The following is a 27,648-nucleotide window of genomic DNA, read 5'->3' as shown; positions in this document are numbered from 1 at the left end:
CACCACAACAGATTATTCTCCTAAATAAGGCTAAAAATGATGGAATATCTTCCACAAAACATGGAACTAACACATCAATTTAGCAGTATGGGAAAAAAAAATCTGCCAAATTTCTTTGTGTTCTGTCAACTGTAATCATGTTTCATGTCTTAATTTCTTTTTTCTCTGGAAATTCATGATATTAAATGCACTGGTTCTGCCTCATGAAAAAAAAAAGGAGAATCTATGCATGCCTCCAATTTTACACTGATAATCCAAGATTACACTAAAGCTAAAATTACATATGGGTGAAATTGTTATTAAAGTTGCATTTGTTTTGGATAATGGAATCAAATTACTGTATTTTCCGCACTATAAGGCACACCGCATTATAAGGCGCACCTTCAATGAATGGCCTATTTTAAAACTTTTTTCATATATAAGGCGCATAGAATAGACGCTACAGTAGAGGCTGGGGTTACGTTGTGCATCTATTAGATGGAACTGCACTAAAGGGAATGTCAACAAAACAGTCAGATAGGTCAGTCAAACTTTATTAATAGATTACAAACCAGCGTTCTGAAAACTCCGTTCATTCCCAAAATGAATAAAAAGCTGTTTTATTATTTTCCCCGAGGTAAAGTCAGTGATGTGGTATTTTTATGACAGTTTATCTTTTAACAACAGCAAGGTATAACATATAGTGGAGGGGAACTTTTCCTCGATTCAATAAACACGTAAAAAACAGTCTGATACTGTTACGGTAAATCAAACGTTAGTGCAATCACAATATATATCCACTTCCGCACCATTGATTCGTTCATGTTAAATTCTCTCGCTGCTGCTCTGTTCCCGTGTTCTACTGCGTCACTGATCGCCTTGAGCTTAAACTCTGCGTCGTAAGCGTGTTTCTTAATAGGAGCCATTTTGGGGTCTTTACACAAAACCCAGCGTGCACCGCGCGCTTCTTCTTCTACGGGAGAAAATGAAGTCGGCGGCTGCTTACCGTAGTTGCGAGACCTGTTGTGGCTCAATATTGGTCCATATATAAGGCGCACCGGATTATAAGGCAAACTCTCGGCTTTTGAGAAAATTGAAGGTTTTTAGGTGCGCCTTATAGTGCGGAAAATACGGTAGATCAACTTCATTTAAAAGTTAAAAGTATCTAGAGTACAGCCTGTACTGGATTATCCAACAATACATTCAGATTGAATCCATTTATTCATGATCTTTGATATATTTATTTTAAACCTGATCTGACCGGATCTACAGATTAACGAAAACAAAAAACTCTAAAATTAACCTTTGATTTTTATTTATTTTTTTGCAAATATTAAAAAAAATATCTTTGGACTCTTGTTGTCAGTGACTCAAAAAGCAGTGTTATGGAGAAAAATCAGAATTTTAATGTGGAAAAATCAAAAACAGAAAAGAAATTCATCTACATATAAAACTGTTTCATCTCTTAGATGATGGAAAAGGAAAAAAAAAATCTGAAGATGCAAACATTATTCTATAAATTATGACAAGCAAAAGTCGAATACCACCTTCATGCATCCAAGTGGCTCAGTCAAAGCCCAGGGCCACAAGATCATCCAAACATCATCAGAAGTAACGTTTGGATATTTGTTCACCCAAAAAACCCCGACAGATTCTTTCTTCTTTAGCAGCAGACCCCTCATGTTTGTGTGCTGCTGTTATCTTCTGGATCACAGCTCATCCACCTTTCACTGGTAGCTTCAGACGATCTCATCTGAGACCCAAACACGTCTAGCGGTTTCTCATCAATAACGCCGGTGTCCAAACAGTGCGTCGGGACTCATCTGACCTTTCGCCGAAGCCTTTAATGCTAAACACACGCCAGCCGACGCGAAGCCGTAGGAGTCAGACTCCCGGACAGAGTGGGACTTTGTTTCAACAGAGACTAAACACGGCCCAGCAGACGCACAAGCAGCTGTGGTCGCAGACGCTGCGCAGGCCGTCGGCGGGGCTGGCGCTCAGACAGCGGGGTCCGGCCTTCGGCCGCATAAACTGCGTTCGCAGCGGGTAAAAATAGAGATTTGTACGGCGGGTGCTTTATTGCGTAAAGAGGGCGCGCGCCTCGAGTTCAGGTTCACGGCTCTGGTTGCTCTGAGTTGCCACTTTTCATGCCAAGTTTCCTAACAAGTGTGGAACTAGGCCACGGCTGTGCTCACTTGTGTAATTGTTAAGCCGAGGTTCTTTATTTTCTTTTATCCTCCACTACAATTAGGATCCAGAAGAAGGCCAGCCTTCGCCAGCGCCTCCATCTGTAGTTGGTTTCTTTTCTCCCACAGAGTTATCACATATTCACAATAACAGTATGATATTTTCACAATAAAAAAAAGGGAATAGAGTATTGAAAGGTTATGACATTGTCTTACTAGCTGAGTTTCTCACCCACAAAGCTTTTTTCCACGTTACAAATACAAACTGTACTGTATTTAATTGGGATTTAAATATGGCAGACTAGAGTGAAGCGGAAGGTTTTCAAAAGTTTTACATGCAGAAATCTGAAAAATGAATTCTTAAGGTGAGTAGTTTGTTTTGCTCAAGTGTCGCTACAGATTTCCAATTGTATTTTTCCGATTACTAGATTTATTTTTATGTTGCGGGAAGGTTGAACAGCCTCGCCATCGTCTCCACATGAGAACTCTGTCCCTGATGAAATACAGCGTCCCACAGTATGATGCCGACACCACCGTGTAGCGCTGTTTGGACGGCATTTTCAGAGAAATGAAAGGCTTTCTGAAAAACCGTTCTGCACGCAGGTCAAAACGTTCGATTTTGGTCACATCAGAGCAATACGACAGTTTTTAGATTTTTATTTTAAAGATATGCAAAAACCATGCGTCTTTCTTCTTCCACTTGAAGCTTTTCTGCTGCTTTGTGTTAGTCCGTACCATAAAATCCACCCCCAAACATGAATTTTTTCTTTTTTACTTGTGACGTTCGGAACATGAAAAAGGTCAAGAGGCGTTGATACTTTTGTAAGTCACTGAATGTGGAGCAAACTCCACCGCCCACCACCCATTTGTAAATGGACCACAGACATTGACATGATCATCAGACTATTACTGGAGCTAAACAGGGGGCCATACAGGCCTTTAGACATGAATGTTCAGTAACCATTTGGGGCTTTTTCTCAGCTGGGAGGCCCTTCTGCTGCAGTGTTTTGAAAAGGAGCAGCTGGGGACTCCATGTGGAGACACGTGGCTGCTGGTCCAATAAAGTGTGATCTCGGTGAAAAGACCGGCTTGTATGGGGCTTTTCTCCTGAGTTAATGTAGAACGTGTCACGTTTTTTTATAATACGTCCCATGGCAAGGGTTTAGTCCTGGACTTTGTTTTGTACAATGCATTCATGAACTCAACTCAGGTCATGTTCCCACAGTAAAGGAAGGAAGCCACTTTTTGGCCTATAGGAAGCACTTATCAAGGTGTGCTTTGACAAGAGGGTTCTGAAAGTTTTTTTTTCCTCCCAGAACCTTTTTGAGAGAAAAAAAACTCGCCTGTTTTTTTTTTTTTTTTTTTTGCATTGTGGGTCTAAAGGCCGTGCCGTTAATGCAGAGCAGCATAAACGATCCGATCTGGGGATGCAGATTTCCACCCACTGGAATAGCAAGAGCTTAAATGTTGTGCTTGCAAACGAAACTCCAAAACTTTTGTTGCATAATTTAAGATTAATAGAAAATATTAACTGCAGGCGGCGGATAAACTGAGTGATGACAGAAACAATTTGCTGAAAATATCACCACCTCTTTTTTTTTTTTTGCCAAAGGTGATATAAGAAAAAAAAAGAAGAAAAAAAACTTCTCTTTTGGAAAAGAAATGACTTTGGCCATTATTTTAGGAGGGTGACAATATTGAAGAAGTGAGAAATATTTAAGATTTTGTGGAGAATTTATACGTTCTCCATGCTGAGTTCTTGATGTATGAGGTTGAAGAAGAGAGTCAGTGAGTTAAATTCACGAATTTCATTTATTAATACCAAAATCCAGCTGGTCCACTTCTCATGCTACCTTTAGGAGTTAGCAGGACAAAATGGCAACAAGCAACACTTGGTAACTTCCTTTGTTAGCCTCTGTTTAAGCTGCGCCCTAAAGAGGGCGTTCTCTAGTGTGTCATATCCTCTAACCTGGCTTTGAGGGCATTTCCTAACATGTAATTTCCTTTAGCTTTAGCTTTGCTACTAGCTAAAAGAGATAGAAGGAAAACACAGAATTTATTCTCAACAATTTCTACCCACTTATTTGTGATTTCTGTGGTGAAAAGACATGATAGGAAACCCCCCCCCGACCCTATAGTTCCTGAGAAGTTTTGTGCAACACAAAAAGACCTTCAAATTGCAGCGTCTAACCTTCATGAACATGCTGAATCCGGTCTTCAGCAGGTCCGTGAGCCCCCCTGACATGTGCTCGATGTCGGGGCATTCGGGTCGGTCGGGGTGGAAAACTTCCTCCAGGATTTGTCGCAGGAACGGGCGGTAAGAGGCCTGCAAGGAATGCAAACACACGGGAAGGACGGTTACGGATCAAAACAACACTTCAAGCGGCGAGAGCCGTGATTAACTCTCTCTGTATACGATTAATACGAAGTCCGCTTTTCCCGCTTTACTCTGTGTTCATCGTCCGCTTCGTAGTGTTGTGTAAAATATCTCCCAACAGAGTTATAAACAGCTCATCTCGGCCAAACAGCCTGTTGACTCATGAGTCACTTCAGGAAGAGGAGCTTCAACACCTCTGCAGCCAAGACAGAACAAGCCATTAGTTGTTGCTAAAAGCAGAAATGATGAGTGGGCGACGAAGAGGATAAATCAATTTAGGAATCAACACTTGGAAGCGAAATATGAAACGAGAGACTGATGCGAGGATAATTTTGGATTTATAAAAATTTAGCGCATATTTCGTCACAATAGACCTAGTACTGACATAAATAACAACTTCCTGCTTTTCAAAGCAGGTGAGTAACATTTAGACACCGACAATAACAGCGGCTGGAGACAGACTAATACCATGTACGGGGTTAGGAAGTGTTCTCTGGAGTGACTTTAATTATTTTAAACAGAACGCAGAGCGTTTTCTTGACAAAATAGATCCTTTTAAAAGGGAGGGTCTTCTCCGTCAAACGGATGTGTGGCCGGCTGCACAGAAACGGATGGAGTGAGCGCTCTGTCCTTTAGCCAAAGATCAGACATTTTGCCTGGTGATTATGAAGCAGCTGTAATCTTAGCTTCACATTTCATGCCACTGCTACAACAGACTGAGTCAGCAGCCAGGAAAGGGAGGGGGCCACTGGTGGTGTTTGTGAGGAGAAGGTTCCAACATCTTCAGCATCGAATCACGCCCAAAGATTGTGTTACCAAATCCATCATCGTCCTCTTCAATCATTCCCCCTGCATGATAAACAGGTGAATCACTGACTTATTTTCCTTAATGTCTGAGCAACATGAGTGATGGATTATATATCAGTATTTTAACTTTAACACCAGCACATCAGTAGCATTAGCTTGTAATGACTTTTTAGGGTAATACAGCATTCCTCTCTCAGGGACGGGAAGAACAAAATGGCTGTTCTGTTCTTGTCGCTTGTTTATGACACATTCTGGGCAGAGTCATCTTCTTGTGTGGTGTCTGGTGGATACTATGTGATTGGTTAGAAATGATTGTGCCTTTTTTGGTTACCGTGGCGCCTTCCCAGGAGATTTACACTCGAGTTCTTGTGAAGTATAAAATGAAGAAGTTTGAACTTGTGTTTGTCGCTTCCAGAAAAAAAAAAACATTTGTGTAATACTAATATTTTGTTAAATACTGTATATGTTATTCTTAAACTGCGTCTTTAGCACAATTCTTTGAGAGTTACATCGCTGTTGTGCATATCAAGCCTTGATAAGGATGGCAAAAGTGTGATTTTCAGCTGCTTCCATTCACTGTTGCTAGGTTTTGCATAATGTATGTATTCTGGACAGTTTTTTTGAGAAAAGGGAGTAATCTCTGATCAAAACCAGATCAGAGATTATGTTTTTTACTAAACCTAGCAGCCACAGTGGTAGTTAATTGAATTAGAAATGTTGCTATGTCAGACAGACAGCTAGCACTCACCACAGCCACTTTTAAACCACTGGGTAGGGTGCTGGTTTCCGTGGTACCACAGTTAGACATTTCCGCTGATTTTATAATCCTCAATGGACAAACACTCGAACTCTACAGTACAATCACTGCTTCTGTCTTTGGTGGTCACTGTGTTACAAAATAACATTTATATTCATTGTTCCACACATAACATGAGTACTCTTTTTTTTTTTATTTTTGGCTTCATCCTTAACATCTTTGCATCTGCTTTATTAGGTATTTGCTTCCTTTTTATATATTTTTTATTTCCAAATATGAAAAAAAAAAACTACAAGCACAATCACTAGAGCACAACTAAAAAAGGGAAACGTCAGAAGCGGTTACTTATGGTCCTGAAAAGCCCCTGCAAACATGAAAATTCCTCTAAACATGCAAACACCAGATCTTTAACCAATCAGAGAGAAAGGTGAAGAGTCAACACTTATGAGCAAAAATTTAAACCGCATACACTTTATTTTCATTATTGTTAGAGGCACTAAGGTCGCTCTAGAATCATACTCAAGCAAACAAAACTTATCAGAAGTTTTTGAAAAAATACAGCACCATTACCTGAAACACGAAGTCTTAAAGATTCCCAAAAAGCAACTTTTACATATTTTTTTAGTCACCTTGGTTCAAAAACCTTCTCTACGTATTTCTGCATTCATTCATCCCAACAGTTTAAATACATACAGTACACCGTGTTCCAGATTATTATGCAAGTTATATTTTCTCAGATTTTTTAAATGTTCAATACAAATGATGGTTAGTATAATTTTCAAGTCATGAACTATTACAGTATAAATCTAATTTTACTGAACAAAGCTCCCAATGAGAACAGTATTTATTTTCAAAAATCAAAAACTCAAAATGCACTGTTCCACATTATTATGCACAGCAGATTTTCTAAACATTTTATGGATTATAAAGAACTGCAAACAGTCATTCTTTGAATGTGCAGCATTAAGTGGTCACATGTACTAAAATCAAAAGCTATTTAAATCAAAAACATCTTAACAGACCGAGTTACATGTTAACATAGGACCTTCTTTGATATCACAGCACAATTATTGATCCATTGAACTTGTGAGTTTGTGGAAAGTTTCTGCTTGAATTTCTCTGCAGGATGTCAGAAAACCTTCCTAGAGCTGCTGTTTGGATATGAACTGCATTCAGATCTTCTGCTTGAGGAAACTCCAAAGGTTCTCAATAGGGTTGAGGTCAGAGGTCAGAGGAGGATGGTGACCACACCATGAGTTTCTCCTCTTTTATGCCCATAGCAGCCAATGACACAGTGGTATTCCTTGCAGCAGGAGATGGTGCATTGTCATGATGAAGATGATTTTGCTAGGGAAGGTACAGCTCTTCTTTTTAAGCCATGAAAGAAAGTGATCAGTCAGAAAGTCCATATACTTTGCTGAGGTCATTTTCACACCTTCAGGGACTCTGAAGGGGCCGACCAATGATTCTCTCCCCATGATTTCGGCCCAAGCATGACTCCACCACCTCCTTGCTGACATCATAGCTGTGTTGGGACGTGGTGGCCATTCACCATCAATCCACCACTGCGTCCATCTGGACCATCCAGGGTTGCACTGCAGTCATCAGTGAACAAGTCTGTTTGAAAATTAATCTTCATGTACAGCTGGACCCACTGAGACCGTTTCTGCTTGTGAGCTCTGGTTAGGGGCCCAATAGTAGCTTCATGCACCACAAGCCTCTGGAGGATCCTCCACCTTTAGGTTCCAGAGGCATCAGCAGCTTCAAATAACTGTTTGCTGCTTTGTAAGGGCATTTTAACAGCTGCTCTCTTAATCCGATGAATTTGTCTAACAGAAACCTTCCTCATTCTGCCTTTATCTGTACAAACCCATCTTTGTTCTGAATCAGCCACAAATCTCTTCACAGTACAATAAATGCTTCAGTTTTCATTAAATATCTAATGTTTTCATATCTTGTCATACGGCACTACACTATCTGATGATTTTCATCAGCAGAGATTCTTTCTCTTTCCCATTTTGTTTGAAACCTGTGGCCTGCTTAATAATGTGGAACATCCTTCTTAAGTAGATTTCCTTTAATTGAGCTCAGCAGACAAACTAATCAACCAGCTCTCTGAAATCAATTATAGTGATTCAAAGAGCCCTGACACACAATACCATCTAGAAATTTAATAGCACAGCAAAAAATGTTGTTTATGACACTTAAATTCAGTTTGCATAATAATTTGGAACACGGTGTACATGCCCTTGGTAGAGCTGAAAAGCAGAACCTCAACTAACCTCCCACTACATGCCATCTCATGCTCTTAACGGGTTACCTCTGAATGGTAAAAAACCCTTCAGCACTAATAAGGACTCAGTTTTTTTTCTTTCACCCAGCTACTCAGGACAAAATGTACCATTTATAGCCCTTAAAGCTGATGGATCAAGAATTCAAAGCAGGCTTTTTTTTTTTTCATGAGAGTGAAGTTTGCTGTCTCAGAGAACAATAAAGAGCCAGATAAGACCTGGCAGAGCTCGAAATAGCAGACGTCTTTATATAAACATGCTGGCCTGGAACACTGGACACATTCTTACTCTAGATGAGGCTGAGGCTCGCTGACACGTCAGGGGCTTTGTGCCAAAATCTGAATTAAATCGTGACCGACCTTTTTCAATTGCGTCTCATTTAAAAAAAGGATGTGAGCACATTCACCAAATTGTTGATTCAAGCACGCCTACAGGTATACAGTCATATAAATCTTAATACACGCAGATGTTTTTCCCCCCACTTCTTCCTTATCCCAACGAGCCCCCAAATTAGGATTTGGGAAATTCTGCGATCTGAGTTGCCTAAACTAACATGTGCCTCCACCAATAGGTCAGTGTCCAGAAGCCGATTTTGCAGTAAACAAAGTAATGACTCATTGCATGTGCATACGCAACAGCAGTTGTAAACAGGTCAAACCTTCGGCCACGCACCTTTCCTTTTTCATCTGATATTCACAAAGCTAAAAGCACCCCAATTAAACCGCCGCCTGAAACACCCCCGGGACCAAAAACAACATCAGAGTTACTCACAGCGTAGTGACGCGGCCTAAATATTCCTCTGAAAACACAAACATGCATGTTAAAACACGTAGAACAAAAAGGAAAAAAAATGAGTATCAAGTTCTCCCACCGGCGGGGAGCAGGGGGGCTTAGCAGTGTCTCTGTGGAGAAACAAAAATAATGGTTCATAACAACCAAGCTCGACACTGATACAAACAATGAGAAATATCTGAATGGAATGTCTTTGGTAGGAATCCAGTACAAGACATAATCAGTCCTGTTGTTCTGATCTGTTCTTGAAAAATGTGCCAAGTTTTTTTTTTGTTTTTTTGGTATCATCTTTCAGATTGGACACACAGTTTGGAGTATATGGGTTAGCTTTGCTGTGTGCGCCGCTCGATCAGTTTGTCTGACTCTCATCTTACAAGCTTGTCAACAAAGCAATGAGTAACAACAAATTTTAGGTGGCGCTTTGACCTCGAAATTCCTACTTCAAAAAACAACATGGCTGATCAAATCAAGGTTTGGTTCTCTTATGTAACTCTTGTGTCTTTTCTTGCTAAACCTAAATGGGGTTCTTACACCAGCAGGAGAGTTAAGCCTGCGACTCTCTCTGGAGAGCTTGGTTTATTGGTTCAGACTCATTCTGTCTCAGCTCTGACCACTTGTAGCTAATTTAGCTTCTCCTTTTCTTGGAACGCAGTCCTGCTCTCTGCCGGCATGACTCGAATTATGACTCTAACAACCGGGGGCATAATTAGTGTGAACAGATGAGCTGCCATGTCTTCATTAATGTTGTGTGTTTACTTTGAAATCTTTCTGATGAAGCAGCTTCTATATTTATTTATACAACACTAATCACCACATAAATAAATACACGGACCAGCCGCTTGTTTCAGTTTAACCGCTTTCTAACACAAACATCGAATCAGCCAATCACGAGGCAGCAGCTCGGTGCGTTTAAAGAATCTAAATGTAGTGAAGAGAACTCGCCGAAGCTCAAACTAAGAATCAGGATGGGGACAAAAGAGGATTTTAGGGAGTTTGAACGAAGAGCGACCCAGTTCAGTTTGCCATTCAAATGAGTAAAAAGTTTTCGATATGTTGGGAAAATCTTACTTCTTGTTATAATCTAAGCTAGTGAGTTGATACAAAAAGCAAGGGGACCACGATTTGATCCTTGAGGTGCCCCAAATGTGACTTCTGTCCACTCTGATGAGAAGTTACCTATTGACACAAAGAAATCCCTCACTTTTAGGTAAGATTCAAACCAATTGAGGCCCATGCACTGAACTAGGTGGTACTCCACACTAGGTGGTACCTTAAGCATGAAGATTTATTTTTAACAATACCAAATTGGACCATAGAATTGGATAATAAATATTTGAAGAATGTTTTTGGTGTAATTTTTTATATTTTGGCTAAACGTTATGTATCAAAAACGAAATAATAAAGACATAGAAATAGGACTGTCGGGATAAACGGTAAATCAATTAATCGTACGATAAATTAAAACTATCGACGTCATTTTAATTATCGGCATTATCGTTTCTTCCGGCCTTTTTCTCTTTCTGTTGATGACACCGAATGAAAAAAGGCTCAACTCCGATGCTCTCCACTGACCCTCCCTTCCTCATTTACTTAGTGTAAAGCCCAGCGCACACTAGCTGTCGGCCGATTGTCAAAACCTGACAGACCACACATTAGCCGACAGAAATCCTAGGTATAACGGTTCGATCGGGTCGTTCCTGCCGTGTGGTGTCCAACAATGGGCACAAAATAATGGCTACAAGTCCAGTTAACTAATTTTAAAACCAGGTATTAATCAATGCATTACTACAATCTACCTGCAATGCATGTGGCTAGTGTCAGCGTAAAGTCCTGACTGAATGAAAATCATTAGAACCTATTTATGTCACGTTAACGAAGAACAGCTGAAAAGTTACCGGGTTTATCAACTGCGGTAGCAATTTCGCTCCAACTCCTCCCCTTGTCATTTCTATATTCTTTGCATGTTGAATAAACATTAATGTTGTTTCCACGTCGGCTGGACTTCGGGTTGCGCCGTGTCAGCTGTTTGGGATTCCCCTCCGTAATTTCCCCTCAGAAATCCGGGCTTTCTGATTGGCTGCCTATCACATTCAACAGGCTGCGTTAAACCTCCCAGTCGGTGAAAACCCCTGATTTAGATCGGAGCGGCAACGATGATCTACCGTAACACACCACACAATCTTAGAAAGACCAACGTTCTAAGATTGTCATAAGGGGAAAAATAGGAGCAAAAAATCATGTAGTGTGAACTATTGCATCAGGTAGTCGATGTGCCCATCTTCTCTATTTAAATCTAATTATTACTGAAGGGCAACATAATATACAGATTTCATAATCTGCACTCTTTTGGTTGAATGCAGTATTTATTTCCACTTTGGCTTTATGTTGTTTAGTTTTTTTCCAGTACATTTTTTGTTAATGGAGACTGAGAATCCATTTTGTTTTTGTTTTTGGTTGTTTTGTTTATCAGTTCCAGTGTTTAGTGTTCTTTTGAAAATAAAGTGTATCTATCTTTGGCAGGAAATCGCATGCATTATTACGTCATTTACATTAAATCAGTGTAAAAAAGTCTTCAAACAATATTATCGTTTATCGCAATAATTTTTGAGACAATTAATCGTTGAGCAAAATTTGCTATCGTGACAGGCCTACATAGAAAGCTTTGTCATTACTGAAAATGTCAACATATCATTCTATTTCAGCACCAGGAAGACTTATTGTTGCATTTTTATTTTAAATATAAAACTGCTAAATCAAATTTCTATTGTAATTGTACATGTCCATATAAATGCCGTACTATCTCACACCAGGCATGCCTCTACATGAGTGAATCATAACTATAGCCAAAGTTAAAAAATTAATAGTTTTGCTGAAAGTCTGATGTGTAAAGAGGTTGAAATTTAGAGTTCCTCAAAAATAAAATAATTTCTATACGTTTAAGGAAAAATACTAGCATAATGTGAAAGAGTGACCTCCCATGTCTTTTGAGATGGGATTTATTCAGACAAACATAGAAAATAATGACACTGGAGAGTCCTTTACCGCCTTTCTGGTGACAGCCTCATTTAACTGTACTAAAATAATAAATAAAATAAAAAAAACACACTTTGGTGACCCAGAACAACTTGACTCTTTCTCCTGTCATAAAAACCTTATGTCAGCAATTCCAGGAAAATTGGACCTTTGCACATAAAGGAAAGCCGAAGATTGACAGTCGTCTGGATCAACGAATATCCACCTTAGTGGAGCCCAGCTGGGAGAGGCTGACGGATTTCTGATGTTTCTAGAGAACAGGCAGTATCTGGTAGATGTCACGCTGTTCTCCTTTCACATCAAGTCATTTCCATAAATCTTCTGAAATAAGGAGATCTCTCCTGACAGAAGGATGGCTGCTCATTTGCGTCAGTATGATGCTGACATGTAATGTGAGATAGTTATCTTGCTTTTCATTGCCGTTCAAATGTAACAAGACTGTAACCGAGTAGTGCAATTCAGTAATTCAACTTTTTGAAAATTAGAAACACAGTCATATTCTCTTTTATGGTTAAAGGGGGTAGCATAAGCCTAAGTTAAAATAGACAAATGCTATTTTTTCAGTTATGTTTCCAAAAATAAACAGTTACAATTTAAAATGGTCTTCCTCTCTTAAAACCCTGTCCATTTTCATACACATTTAATCATATGTTTTTGACATCTGGACATTTGTAGGCACTTTTGTTCTATTGATTTGCCCTCCATACTTTGATAGATTCATGTCAATAATTGAAAGTTGTCATTTTAACCAAATTAATACAGCATTCACACACACACACACACACCCACACACATATACTGTATGTATATATATAATTCATTATGCGAAAAAACTCTTTTGATTTTATAAAAAAATTATGTATATATAACCTATCCCAGTAAAGACTGACATTTTTACCTTTAAAAATTAAAAGTTACAGTTGTACAAAACGTCTTTAGGCATGAATCCAGTAGTATTAACAATTCATTATGCAAAAAAAAAAAATCAAAAGTGTTCTTTTTTTTGCATAATGAATACTATAGAAGTGTTATGAGAAAAAGGAAAGACATTGGGATTTTTTGGATCCCGGATAAGCCCCCAAAAATTAATTTCACTAAGTTTTTGATGTGATGACTTAAGACAGGCAACAAATTAAACTCCTAAGTAGTTTAAAACCCTTCTGGCTGCTGCAAACCAACTATCTTGTGACTAGGCCAGCCACTAGGATCCTGCACACCTTGTTGCTCTTAATAACTTTGTTATGAAGATAAAATTCAGTGGTACTCTGACAAATATGTAAAGTGGAGCTTCACAATGTAACAAATAACAATTGTTGCAGAATTAATGTTTGTAATTTTGCAGTCGCAAAGAACTGTTCGGATGCAACGCTTGGTAGAATAATGTATTTTAAAATGAAGCCTAGGCGCAAATTCAAACTGGGAGACTCTTTAGCCTCACCTGCATCATCCAGTCGCCGCGTCACGCTCACCGCCACCAACCTCAGCACCGGACCTCGACCCGCCTCATCCAATCACCAATCAAACTGCCGCTTATAAGGATCCACACCCACGACATCATTCGCTTTCCAGCTGCGCTCATGCCACCTCCACCCCTTCTCCACCTGCATTCTCCCGGCTCTACCATCCTTTCTCCGACCTCCACCAACCAGTGTCGGGCCCCGGGGCTCAAATCTTCTGGCGGGGCCCGAGCGCCAAAGAACTTTAATTCATCCAAGTCAATAAACCTTTTTAATCGCTGCTTTTCTCCGTCTGAGTCTCTCCAGATTGAAATGCATGCATACAATGTCAAGAGCCCAGTAATAACTGAGCTCATAAAAAGTGTTGGGGAGTTTGTGGTCAAGAAAAAGAAAGAATTAAAAATTGTAGGTCAATTGTTATTAATGTTGTCAATGCAAACTTCTGCATTAGTATCCCAGTTACATGTATTACTTCAACCATGTCAAATAAATAATAAATATATGTAAGTAGTAAATAATACTACTAATAATAATATCAATGGAAATATATAAATAATAAAAATGCCTCCTAAACTAGGACAATGAAAGTAGTGTCTGTGACCTGGTGGACTCCATCACTTGCAGTATAGACGGAGCGCAGCTGCTTGAGGCGGTCTCTCATGTGACTCAAACCTCGGAGGGTCTCAAACATCTTCCCCACTGCAGAGTGGGCTCTTTCTGTGGTCAGTTCCTCTGCGGTTGCACAACCTAAAACACAAAACAAGACATCAGGGTTTATTCTAAACTTATTCAGAGTTTTAGATGAAAAAAAAAACAATAGCCTGTATCAAAAGTTAATGTGAATCAAACTCACTTCATGCTGCTTAAAAGTGGCCAGAGGGGGGAAAAAAAAAAAATCTTTTTTTTTGACAAAAAAAGATTTCTCAGGATTTGGAGAAACAAGAGGCCACATTATGTGGCACGATGCCTTTTGTGGGCCATTTCCTCAGCAGGGTGTGCACTGAAACCAATTACCAAGGTAAATACATGGACGTTTGAGGACAAGGGCTCCTTTATTTCCGCTGCCATATAATTGGAAAGGTAATGTTCCCATCTTTCTAAAGAAGTGGATAGATAAGAGAAGATTGTGAAATTAGCCAGAAAAAGACAGTGGCGATGTTAAGAGAGAAGATGGGGTAATAGAAAGCAGAGGGAGGCACAAGAAAAAAACAGTACAAGAAAATGACAGACAGCGAGACAGGGAACATGAGGACAGAAAGACGAAAAGCCAGGGAGAGAAGGATGCCCTCCTCCAACACATGGGTGTCCCAAAAAAAAAGAAAGGAGCTCTTTAGGATTAAGGTAATGTGTCCTGTCCTTCTGTTTTAATCACTAAACAAGCCAGGCTACCCTCAGATCATGGAAATCGTCTCCTAAAAGGTAAAGACTCCATAGACTAAAATAATACCAGTCAACATCTAGATTGCATTCTAAGAATTGCTGCATCTCACTGGACCTTTCTGTCTAAAATAAATGCTGTTTTGCTATAATTGTGTTATAAAACATGCAGCCACAAACATATCGTGAGAACACCAGACCTGCACAAAACCCCCAGGAGCAGCCATGACTCCATAATGGGCTGGGGGAGCCTGTGTGTGTGGACGCATGGATGGCTGACAATTTCTGTGCAGAGAACTTTGAGGCACCTTGTTGTTTTTAGAAGTGCAGACTATTCCACATGTTCTGACTGATCGTTATTGAACGGACCACTAAGTTCTCCGCGCTCAGTGATGTAATCAGCAGTCAACTTAAATCACAGAGACAGAAAAAAAAAAAAATTAATTTTAAATATAACAATCTTGTTTATGAAGTTTGGTTTGATGTGAATTAGATTACATATTAAGGTGCAAAACTGTAAAACTACAAGCTTTTATGTTGTATTGTAAGCTTACTATTTGTGTTTGTGCTGCACATATGGCAAGTTTTCCTTTAAAAAAAATTAATTCACCCATTTTTTAGGATTTAAATACGACTATGCTGTGCATTGCCACAACCGTAGTGGCAACAATTGGCTTACTATGGTAAGGGTTCTTTACCCATCTTTAAATTTTAAAAATAATTCATAGTTTATTTGGAGATATTGACATTTTCAGGTTTCCAAAGCAGTTTCAGGATCAATGAAACACTTTCACAAGATAAGAAACGATGTCTAGAAACAGATTTTTCACACTATTTTATTTATCCATACTTACATGTATCAATGGGTGAACAGACTGACACATTTAGAAAAGGGGATGGGGCATCAATCGTTGGCTCTATGGCCCCCTTGCAGTGGCTCTTGTAACACAAATACATGTTTTTAATTATAAAGTCAGTCAGAAATGGAGGTTTTTTCTTTGTATGTTTTCATGCATTATCTGCATAAAATATCACAACACAAAGGCACCAATACTGCAATTCTTTAAAAATCAATGTGATGCTTATTTAGGTTCCAACTGTGTGCTTAATATTTTAAAGTGGGCAAGTTGTCCTTTATCATCTTTCATATTTATGGAAGGGATCACTCAGCTTGCCTCATTTTACAAATAGAAAAGTTATTCTTATTATTATTATTAGAATTATTCCCTTACCAAAAGTTAGATGATTGATTTTGCTCAAAAATTTGGCAAAAAGAATTTAATTAAAGGTTAACTTCCCTAGTTTTTGCAAAAAAAAAACAAACAAAACAAAACAAAACAAAAAAAACTTCATTTAGCACACACTTCTAAAAATGTAACTTTTTGTCGTCCGAAACAGCAACATGGGGAAAGCGGCTCTTTGAATTAAAAAGATTGCTGCGCCCTGGGATACGGAATAAAGTCTGGAAAAGCAAATATTTTCCGTACTGTGTTTTCTTTTTCCATACTTGGAAGTTGCTTGTATGAAATTGCATGCTTTTCCAGACTGTGCTGAAAAACCCTGCATTAAAGCGACTCCAGCGCGCTGCCAACTGAATGGCTCAGCAGGTGGTGCTACTCTGAGCCTTTCTTCAGAAAGTTGGACCTACACGCCTTTATTTGATCGTGACAGTGCAGACAACAAACGCGGAATGATAAGCTGCAAACAGAACAACTGGGAATGAAACCAGGCCCTTTCTGCCAAGTCTACTCACGCAGAGTTGGTATGCAAAGCTTTGGCTTCAGCTTCGGTGTGATAAGGCTTTGCTTTTCGGGGGGATGAAAACAGCTGCATGTGGTTTTCAAAAAAAAAAAAAAAAGAGAGAGAGAGAGAGGGAGAAACTCAGAAGCATCAGCGTGGATCAAAACAGTGAAGCTGGACACCAAACCGCTGAGCTGAAACGATAAGGGCCGATATCAAGAGAAAAGCTGCAGGTTTATGTCAAAACTCTGGACTCATCCACCATCCCACAGCTTTGATATCAACATCAGACACTTCGCTCATGAGAAATAAAAAACCGACGTACAAAAGGTAGAACTCAACTCTCAAACTTGCACAGCCCACCCGAACGAAGACTGCAGCGTAAAAAAAGTATTATCACTAAATGTAAAAAAAAACGGCTGAAACTTCTATGAATTTTACTGGAAATCTTTGTGACACAGCAACTCAGAGTAGCATATATTTGTGGAGTAGAAGGAAAATAATACACAGTTTTCTCATTTAAAAAAATTCTGAAAACAGTGGGGTGAATTTGCATTCAGTACCCCTTATTATGAAGCCCCAGAATAAAATCCAGTGCAACTGATAGAAGATAGGAGAATGTGTTGACAGGGAAACTATTAGTTATGCTAATAGTTCCCTACATCTAGCCTTGAGGGAAGAGAAACTGTTGAAAGAAAGACACAACAAGACTCGTTTGCCACCAGCCATGTGGGGGAGACATGGCTGGTGGCAAACATGTGGGAAAAGTTCCTCTGCTCAGATGAGATCAAAACGTTGGCCTGCACTCAAAAATGTTGTGTGTGGTACTGAACTCACACCGTGTTTTCCTTCAGCAGGGACAGGGGAGCTGCTGAGATACAATGGGAAGATGAAGGGAGGTAACCACAGGGCATTCCCTGGACGAAAACCTTGAAAAAGACTTTAAACTTGGGCGTGCCGTGGTGGCGTAGGGGATAGCGCGACCCATATTTGGAAGCCTTGAGTCCTCGACGCGGCCGTCGTGGGTTTGACTCCTGGACCCGACGATATTTGCCGCATGTCTTCCCCCCTCTCCTTCCCCCTTTCCTGTCAGCCTACTGTCATATAAGGGACACTAGAGGCCACAAAAGACCCCCTGGAGGGGTTAAAAAAAAAAGACTTTAAACGTTGGTGGTGGCTCACCAAACCACAGCAATAGTTTGGATCAAAGCATCACGGGAACATGCAAAGGACATATCCTGTCATCATCACTGGATTACTATAAACTGTGACACTGTGCAATGGGAATTGATGGAGGTTAAATGCTAAATTAACTCTCACAAAGCTGAAAACTGCAGAAATCCTTGGATAATTTGGGTCTTTACGACACATGGTGAGTACCTCACTGTCACTGGAGTTTGGTAATACGGACTAAGTAGCTTGGCTTTGTCAGGTCTTAGAGTTTAAGTTATTCCTCTTGCTTTTGTAGTAAATATTACAGTAAGCACCGCGAGCATTTAGTTTTAAGTGGGAATCTTCGGGAATCTGAAGTGTCTGGCTCGCTGTAATGTCTTGGCCCAGATGGGACGTAAAACTTTGGGGAGTGCAACAGAGCCTACAAAGTGATGATTCACTCGGATGTGGGTCTTATCTGACCATAGGAGTCAGAGGCGCAAGCATCCAAGAAAAAAAACCAAAACCAACAAATAAAACAAACTAAACCTGAAAACAGTTCATATAAGGTTAAATGAAGAATGTTTTCTGAGATAACTGGGCTGCTCACTGTGTTTTAATGGGCTGCAATGGGTGTTCCTGAGATTTAGCAGAGGGAGCAGGGCAGGTCTCGTCTGAGTGCAGATGCGTGTCTGCAGTGGCGAGCCGGATGACTTGCTGCCAAAGCATGCAGTGCAGGTCCCCGGCGGGGTGTGGGTCTGCGCTGGGGCCGGTGGTTGCGGGCCTCCCCCTCCATCCCGACACAGTCTGCGGTTTTGGATGTTGATCGTGGCGTTGCGTTGGGCTCTAGATGGGGGAACGGCACCAGGTGCTGATCTGCGAACATCTAACTTGGCTGTCAAGCTGAACCACCTGCGTCCAAAGCTGCGTCACATGCCGCTGCCAAGACGCCTCGCTTACTGGCACCGCTCTGCAATCTGATGTCTCCCCTCTCATGTGAGCACAGTTCCGGTTCCTTCTATTTGAGCAAATAATAAGAGCTAGCTAAAAGCCCGCCCGACTTGTTTTCTGGTGTAATTCCTCCTCTTTAAGTGATTAGAGCCTTTGTGAGAATGGGGCTCGCGATGGGAAATGTGCAGTCACCCTTCATGTGCCTGAGTGCAGCTTCTATTTTCATCTACGCGGTCACTTCCAGAAACAATACAGCTCCACATGTTTACACACTGACTCGATAGTTCGCTGTGCTGCTAAGAGACCGAAAGATTACAGAGAAGAACATTTAGCTCGGGACTTGACACAAAGGCCCGACATAAGAGTGCAGGGAGCCGCGTCTGAATGAGGGTTCTCCTAATTGGCTCTAACAGAGCCGAAGGTGAGCAACGGCAACGAAGGGAGGTGTGACGCTCCGAAGGTGGAAGCAACCAACCAGTGGAGCCAGGAGGAATGTATGACTAATAAACACAAATGCAGAGGGGCTAAAAAGGAACGAAGGAGCTGTGGAGGACCTGGTGCTGCAACTTAAAGATTTGAGCAGTCGGTCTAAGAAAATGATCAATCAGCTCTGATGCCACCAGAATGACTAATATCAATTGTTCATGAGAAACGCTGTCAAACAGCAACCAGGTGCAGTAATGTAGACGGATTATTACTCTGATTACAAAAGAGTAGCTAACCAGTTTTTCTATCCAACGTCATTCAGGTCAGTGGCCCAACGAGCTCGTCTCCTAGGAACAAACAAAACACAGCGTTGAGCCTCCATCACTGCAACATGTTCAACTCAGCGACTTTGTCCTTTCTCCAGCAGAATAAAACTTCTTCTGAGCCACAAAACCAATTTGGCCCCTTGAAAAAGTTTTTACCTTTAAAATTTTCAACATCCATAGGAAGTGTTGTTTTTATTAGTAAAATTATAGAGTCACAAATTTTATTTCTATATATAGCAAAAATATGCAAAAAAAAAAAGAAATAAACTATTATCTGGAAAAAAAAAAAAAACCTTTTCCAGAATGAGCTCATCTGAGTTTCACATTTATTTTATTCATTTATTGTTTTATTATTTTTTTCACATTTCGGTCGTAGTTTAAGCCTATTAAAGAGCAAGATTGGACTCTGGATCCACAGGTTGCGGAACCATGTATTATTGCATATCTGCTTTGCATTTCAATAATGTAGGAAGATGCTGACCAGAGGCACAAAAGCATGAAAAGTTTTGGTTTGTCAGTAATGATGTGACCAGATGCTGATTTGTCTTTAAGAAGCACAGCGTAAGATAAGAAGGTATAAGAACAATATTAAAGACTTTTTTTCAAGCCTACCTGAAGTGAGTCATAAGCAGTTATTATATTCGGAGCAGAGGTGACGTCACACTGTGTGTGTGTGTGTGAGTTAAAACCCTGTTTTACTAATTTTTCAAAGCTCAAAATACTTAAGAACTTTTTTACATTTCTACATGTTTTCTATCAAAAATGCAGACATCCACCTAAACGCTGAGTCAACATTCAGCCGACGCAGTATCACAGACGGCGGTGGAAACCTATAAAACAGCTCAACGTAGCTGTAATACAACAATGTCTTCATTTGACCGACTGGTGCTATACCGAACCAACCACATGTATGTTTTCATTTCGGAGCTGGACAGGACTGATCAAGAACAAAAACTGGCTGATTTCTTGTCCAATGTCTGATACAGATATTCGTTTTTACCGATTTCCTTTGAAAAAGAGAAGCGGCAGCAGCAGCATCATCACAGGGTGGAATCAGATTACATGTGATCAAAATAAGATTTTGACCCGTATATGACAGGATGGTTGGCTACTTGAGCATTCATTGCTATAATTGCTTAAAAGAGGAACCAAACAAACTATTTGCCATCGTATTGTAGACCACAAAAATAAACCTGCCAATCAAATAAGTTCATCTGGTGGCTTCCTGTTTCCAAATTTAAATTTCCATGGCGGTTAAAGGTTATAGGACTGATCTGAAAAGCAAGCAAACCCTGTGGCAAAGAGCAAACAAACAGCTGACATACTTGGTTTATCTCAGGAATACAATTTCCCACATGAAGCAGATTTGGTCTCTTTTTTCCTTCACCTGGTGTTTTTGTCTTCGGCAAAGCCTCGCTGAAACAATGAGGAATAGAATGTACGGAGGGGAGCGGCGGGTAGAAAAAGAACAACGACCAGAGCACGTCTGTCTATTATCACCGCCACACTGTTCTGCTCACAGGAAATAAGGTCTCTGCTGCAGACGAACACACAGGGAACATTGGATTAGGAAAAGACACAGTCGGTTACCTCAACAACCCTCCAAACACCGCGATGGCTCACCCCCTCCACCCCTGACCCAACAATCGAAAACAATCACTCCGCTCTTAGAGCAAGAATGTAGGGAATGAGACTACTTATAAATATCCGAGCATATTTTGAAACCTGATCAGAGACGCTATTCTGGTCTGGGAAAGGTATGGTACTGTGTGATGGTTTGGAGACACGCGAAGACAGAGAGAGAGAGAGACTCAGACGAATCTGTGAAATCCTGTGTGGAATGCTGGGCAGGGAAATCTCTCTGCTGCTGTTTCTGAGGATGAAAGAGAAGAGACGGATGTGGTGGGCTAGAGCGAAATGATTATCGGGCCCCCTTTCCTATACATGATGCTGCCTGTCATGATGTGATGCATGTGGCGGCTGCTTCCACACAGTTGGTTCATGAGGCTATCATATGGGGGAATACAGACTGAGGGAATGCACAAACATAGTGCTAGAAGAAGCAAAACATTCGATTCTGTCTTAAAGGTTACCGTATGAGACATAACGATATTAACTGATATCTACTAAGTTTTACTTTGGGAGATTAAAGGATTTCTCAAACATGCATAAAAGAATCAAGGAAACAATATTTACACGATGTAAAGCTGAAAAAAGTCAATTTTACATAATATTGACCCTTTCTACATAACACTGCCCCTTTAAAAACAAAGTCGAACGTCGCTTCTGCTTCTTTCTGAGCTTTATTTTGTCTAAGCAACAGCAAAAATAATCAGCATAGACAAAAATTGTGAAGCTGGCTGCTCTCTCACCAGATTCTTTTTTGCCTTTGTTGTTGATCTGTCTGTCTGACAAATGTAAGAAATGTAGAAAAAAAAAGACTTTCACTGTTATTTCAAATAACAGTGAAATAACAGCCCCCTGATATAGATGTGTCATTATGAAATAGAAATAATAGCCAAAAAGCTCTAAGGTTTTTAAGTTTGCTTAATAAAACTCTTTAAGTCAGACAATTACACCTCCAAAAAAAAATCGAGACCACATGAAATATTAAATATCATCAACATGACCCCATGATTTTTTTTCCCCTTCTAGAGAAAACCAAAAACTTTCCTACTGATTGGTCCCCAACATAAAAACAAATAAATGAGTGTAAATGTGAAGGTGCTTTAAGAACCATAAATTTCCACCTAATAAATATTATGTATCATGTAGCTGCATTTTTAACCAATTTACAATTTATGTATTCAGCTTAAAGGAAATGAAGCAAATGAAGACCTGAATAACTACATCTAAATATGAAAAATTAATGTGTAGTGATCCAAAATGTGAAACCTGAACTGATTGTGGTCTTAGTTTTCACTCCCCTTTATTTAGGTTTAATAACAAAGAAAAATCAGCTATCACTTAAGTAAATTCTCATAGTGTTTTATTTTTTATTTTTATTTTTGACAGAGAAAGAACAAAACTTAACAGCACATACTTTTAACTTAATGTAGTGGTGCAGATATTCATTGACAAGAAAATCAGAAAGAGACAGCCGGCTATTAATTGCTTTAATTCCAGCGTTGAGGCTTAATGTTCGTCGGCGTGGCCCACTTAGGAGAAAACACAAGACCCCTTACTCTGGGGCTGCTTCACAGACTCCATAGGAAGTGAAGAACAATGAGGCTCAAACCGTTTATCACCCACCACAAACACCTCAGGGCATCAAGGAGTCACAGCATCTCTCTCTGATCACACAGCTTGCTGAGTCCAGCAGAGGCTTTAATAGAGACGTGAGATTTTTTTCTATGTGGGTGTGAATGAGTCGAAATGCAAAGCGAGAGGAGGCCCCTCATCTACACACAGCAGGTACAGTGTGCCAGCATGGCATACTGTACCTGCGGACCTGCATGGGGGTTGGGTGGGTGGTCGGTGTTCTGCGAGATCTGGTAGAACAGCGTTATGGTTAAAGAAGGCCACGTACTTCACAGCTGTGGAGGGGCGGGGGAGAAACAAGGCAAAGGGATGCGCATGTTTATCAGCCTCTGTGATTTCATACAAGCAGGATGGATGTGCAAATGTGAGCCAAGCAGCGGCTTGGCAGGGAGGCTGTCAGGGGGAAACACCTTTCTGCTGCCAGAGGGGAGTAATGTCTCCTGCTTGATGGTGTAGTAAATGACTGACAAAGAATGCTGGAATGTGGGCCTAATTTTGGAAAGTGTGTCAAAAAGTGTTACGTTGCAACTTCATTTACATCTGCTAATTTTCTCGTCTGTCTAAATGACTGTTCAACATGCACAAACACACGCAGAACAGAAACAAAACTGAAGTTATTATCTTTGGATCCAAAGAGTCAGCACATAGTTTCAGTTATTACAGCGAGAAACCAACGATCAGACCCAAAATCTGGTTTATAGTAACCTGAACCTTCAGAGCCACATAAAGTCAGTTCCAAAGTCGGCCTTTTATCACCATGAAGAACATTTCCAGTTAAAGGACTTATGTCTCAGCAAGATCTAGAGAATCTCATCCATGCGTTTATCTTTAGTCGCATTGATTACTGCGACAGTGTCTTCAGTTTTCTACTTACAGAAACGCTGAGTTCCTTTGATACAAGGTGAAAACCCAGCTGGTTACAGGTGCATTTGATTAGTAGTAGGTGAAAAATTGATCAATATACTTGATATGTACTTGCTTAACGATTCTGACGATGGCATTGGACAAAATGTAACGTTTATTGCTCGTTTCATAATTATCATGATGTTTTTATGGTGTAAAGCATTTTTCAACTGCCCTGTTGCTGAAATGTGCAACAAATACACTTGACATTCTCCAGTAAACCTGCTTTTTCATCAGTGCAAATTGCAAAACAAACTGACGTATCTTAATGGGATTTTCTGTGATGGACCAACACAATGTAATGTAAAATAGGAAGTAAATAATGTACATGCTTTCCTAAATGTGGTGCAAACAAAACTCTAAAAAGTGTGTGTGTAGTCTTTGATGAATCCAGATGCGAAAGGCTCAGTGGTTTGTTGGAGAAGATCAGTGAGCAAACGACATCACAAAGACCAAGAACAGCTTTTTTAATTTAATGATCAAAATATTTTTGTCTCTAGAGGTGCAAAGCTGGTGGTCAAAAATACCTTCAGCTATAACTGCAGTGAAAGTTGCTTCTACAAACTAGTTACTCATATGAAATGCTTGCAACACATTTAACTTTGTGTTGGTCTGTTGTATACAAAGGCAATTAAATACACTGAGCTGTGTGGCTGTAATGTGGCAAAATATTAAAAAAGTTGAAGACAATATACTTCAGCGCTGACATCAAAGGTGTTTATCACAACTTTTTAAAATATTCAACACCTTTAAAACACATCGACTGAACCATTTCGTACATATAGAGCTCGACCTTTGATCAGAAGAAACAAAGTCATTCGATCTTTGATATTGTTTAAGATTTGTGTTTCGACTCGGCGTGCCGAACCATTAAGCCAATTATCGGAGCAGGCGAGTTCGGCTTTGATCCTCTGTGATGACAGAGAGGCCGTTCCCAGCGAGAGTGTTTTTCTGGAAACGGGAGAACGTTTCGCAGACACGGCTGGCGCGCGGAGGTTGGGTAGGTCAGTCAGGCCAGGGCGAAACGAAAGCCACCGATTCCAGACGCGGAGGAAATTGCATCTTTGCACGCAGCGTAATACGAGCCCCTTCCTTCATGCTGGATGACGAGTCTGAAGGAAAAGAAGTGTGTGTGAAATAGGGCTAATATTATGGTGGAGAGGGAAAGAGCCCCCCTTTTCTCCACATTGGCTCTACGCTGCGGCGGTCTGACTCGGTGCACATAACGTACAACATGTCGGCACTTCTGTCTTGTGAATTATCCAGCAGTTACGCAACGACTTCCCATCGGCGCTAAAGCACACGACTGCTGCAAAGTATCTTTGGATATTGACAGAATACGTGCAGAAAAATCCCCCTGAACAGGATCGTGTTCCAGTGTGCTCCTTGGTAAGGCGCTACGTCGATGGAAAAAATGTTGATTACAGCTGCTGAATATTGCATGGCTTATGTAATCGCCGCACGGACCATCGAGTACGCATTGATCTTTGTCAAAGATAAATTGTTAGGCACTGAGACGCCGCCAAAACACTGTGCGTGTCAGGAGCAAGTTGTGTGCTTCACAAGACATGTTACAGTCGCAAAAAAAAAAGTCTTAATTTATCCATTTTGCAATGTTCAGCAAAATGAACAAAGTAAATTATACTACAGAGGCAGGACTTGCATGTCTAAGATCACTTTGGACTTTTGGTCCAAAAGTGAATTGTCATTATTTTATAGAAATCAGTTTTCACTTTGAAGTTTTTTTGTTTGTTTGTTTGTTTGTCAAAAAAAGCCACATTTTGTTGATCATGACTGATTTCTAAAAGCAACAAAGCATCCAAGATGGTGAATACTTTTTATAAGCTCCGTATAAAGCGAAGCCGCTGCTTTATTAACAAGGAAAATGACTGGAAAGTTGCATGAGGGAGAATTTGCTGCCTTGTTTCTTGTGACTCAGCAAGTCAGCAGCTCATAAGGCCGTCAGAACAAACTAATGAGCTGAAAATAGTTCAGCAGACGGCAGAAATGATTGCAGCTCGTTGGCATTAGATTTGTTTTTTGTTTTTTTTTGCAACGACATGAATATTTTCTTAATTGAAGGAATAAAAGAAGCCTTGAAGTATGCATTGTTTCTTGACGACTTAGGACATTTATTTGGAGAGCACATTTAAACAATAAAAGTGCTACGTTGGAGATAAACACAGTACTTCATTATGGATTCAATAGTTTTAAATTGAGAATATTTTTTTAGTGCAAAGTTGCATTAAAAGTCCATTAAAAGTGCCAACATTGCATTATTAGGCAAAGTTAATGACACTTTTAATTGACAAAGTTTTTGTTTAGTTTTGGAACTAAAAATCTGAAAAGTGTGGGGAGCATTTCAATTCATCACCCAGGAGCCAATAAGCAAAATTAACTTATTGGCTCGTTTGTTCTTGAGACGTCACAATATTCATAATAAATAGGGACCAAATTGGACAAAATACATCACAAAGCATCTAACAACCTATGTTTTCTATAGTGGCAATTGTGTACAATTAAATTAATTGTCCAGTTTAAAACGGAAATTTGGTTGGTGCTCTCATGCATTTCGTCTCATGCAAAGTCTTACTGCCTTTGCCTCTATCAAACTTGATTCTATTGATGTCGATGAGACTATTCTCATTCTTCTACCAAAAGTTGCCGACTACCAACTCTGGTAGCTGGCATCAAAGTCGCAAATCCTTTCCAACTTGGATAGCTCTTTGGTTGAAAATGAAGTGCTAACACTAACAAATGACGTCGAGTTAAAACCCAGTGCAACGTCTGGTCTGAGCCGTCACTTCTGGAACCCGTTGGAGGAAAAACAGCCCAATCGCAGCACAAGTTCTTTCAACTTGACGGCCTTTTTTTATTTGATGCTCCAATTTGTGCGAGTCTGCATTCCCTCACATGAAGATCATCAAATCAAAGAACAGATCTACTGGCTCCTGCTGCTCTGAATATGAACAACTAGCTTCCTCCTCCCAGAGTCAGACGTCCCGCTAAGGAAGGCTATGTGACAAAATGTGAAAAGGTTCAACATATAGTAATACATATACATGCTTATGAATTTTAATTGTGCTTTGAAATAGAGTAAAATATGTCTGGAGGTTGTTGTTTTTTTTGTCTTTCTAGAGACGGTTTGAATCAAATGTTGCCATTTTATTCTAGTAAATATTAATCTGACTGTCACTAGTGAAACACTAACAGACTGCAGGCCACTGCCACTAATTATCTGCCATAAAATGAAAGGAAATCTGTTGTTTTTGGTATGTATTTAATCTAAAAGTAGTTAGTAAGTAGGCCTTTTGTAGTAACCAATAAATCAATTAATCGCATGATAAATTAAAACAAGCTCAATAATTTCCACTTCCATGACTTATCAATTTTCTCTTATCTCTCTCTTTCTACCAAAAACCAGATGAGAAAAGTCTTTAGTCTGGTGCTTTTGTCTCAACTAGCCCATTTTTTGAAGGCCAATTTTGATAAACAGAGACTTTATGATTAATTTTGCAAATCGCTTCTGTTGTTTCATTTGTTTTAGATATTAAAATGTCTTCCAGTTCCAGCGTTAGAAGCTCATGTAAAGTTCACTGATCTTCGAGAACGCGTTCTTGCATTATTTTGCCATTGAAAATGGTCTTAAAACAACAATATTATCGTTTATCGCAATAACTTTCTGGAATAATTTTTAGTCCAGCAAAGTTTGTTATCATGGCAGGCCATAGTAGTTGGCACCAACACAAGCAGAAAGTCCCACTATTTTCTGTCTGGAAACGCTAAAAAATGCTTTGGCAAGAGAAACTGAACGCAGCATCAGGCTACGGCAC

At 39.9% G+C, this 27,648-nt stretch overlaps 1 protein-coding gene across 2 annotated transcripts in view; it reads right to left on the bottom strand.

Annotated features, from left to right (window-relative positions):
• Positions 1 to 27,648, bottom strand: part of scfd2 (sec1 family domain containing 2) — a 129,580-nt gene that overhangs the window by 7,200 nt on the left and 94,732 nt on the right. For both annotated transcript variants that reach the window (XM_032571845.1, XM_032571844.1), the window contains exons 6-7: positions 14,281 to 14,426; positions 4,357 to 4,491 (exon numbers count right to left, since the gene is read on the bottom strand). In XM_032571845.1, the coding sequence (XP_032427736.1) occupies positions 4,357 to 4,491; positions 14,281 to 14,426 (281 nt within the window). The remainder of the gene's footprint in view (positions 1 to 4,356; positions 4,492 to 14,280; positions 14,427 to 27,648) is intronic.

Source organism: Xiphophorus hellerii, chromosome 9, assembly GCF_003331165.1.
Source record: "Xiphophorus hellerii strain 12219 chromosome 9, Xiphophorus_hellerii-4.1, whole genome shotgun sequence".
Taxonomy (NCBI): Eukaryota; Metazoa; Chordata; class Actinopteri; order Cyprinodontiformes; family Poeciliidae; genus Xiphophorus; species Xiphophorus hellerii.
This window is presented reverse-complemented; position numbering and strand designations above follow the sequence as displayed.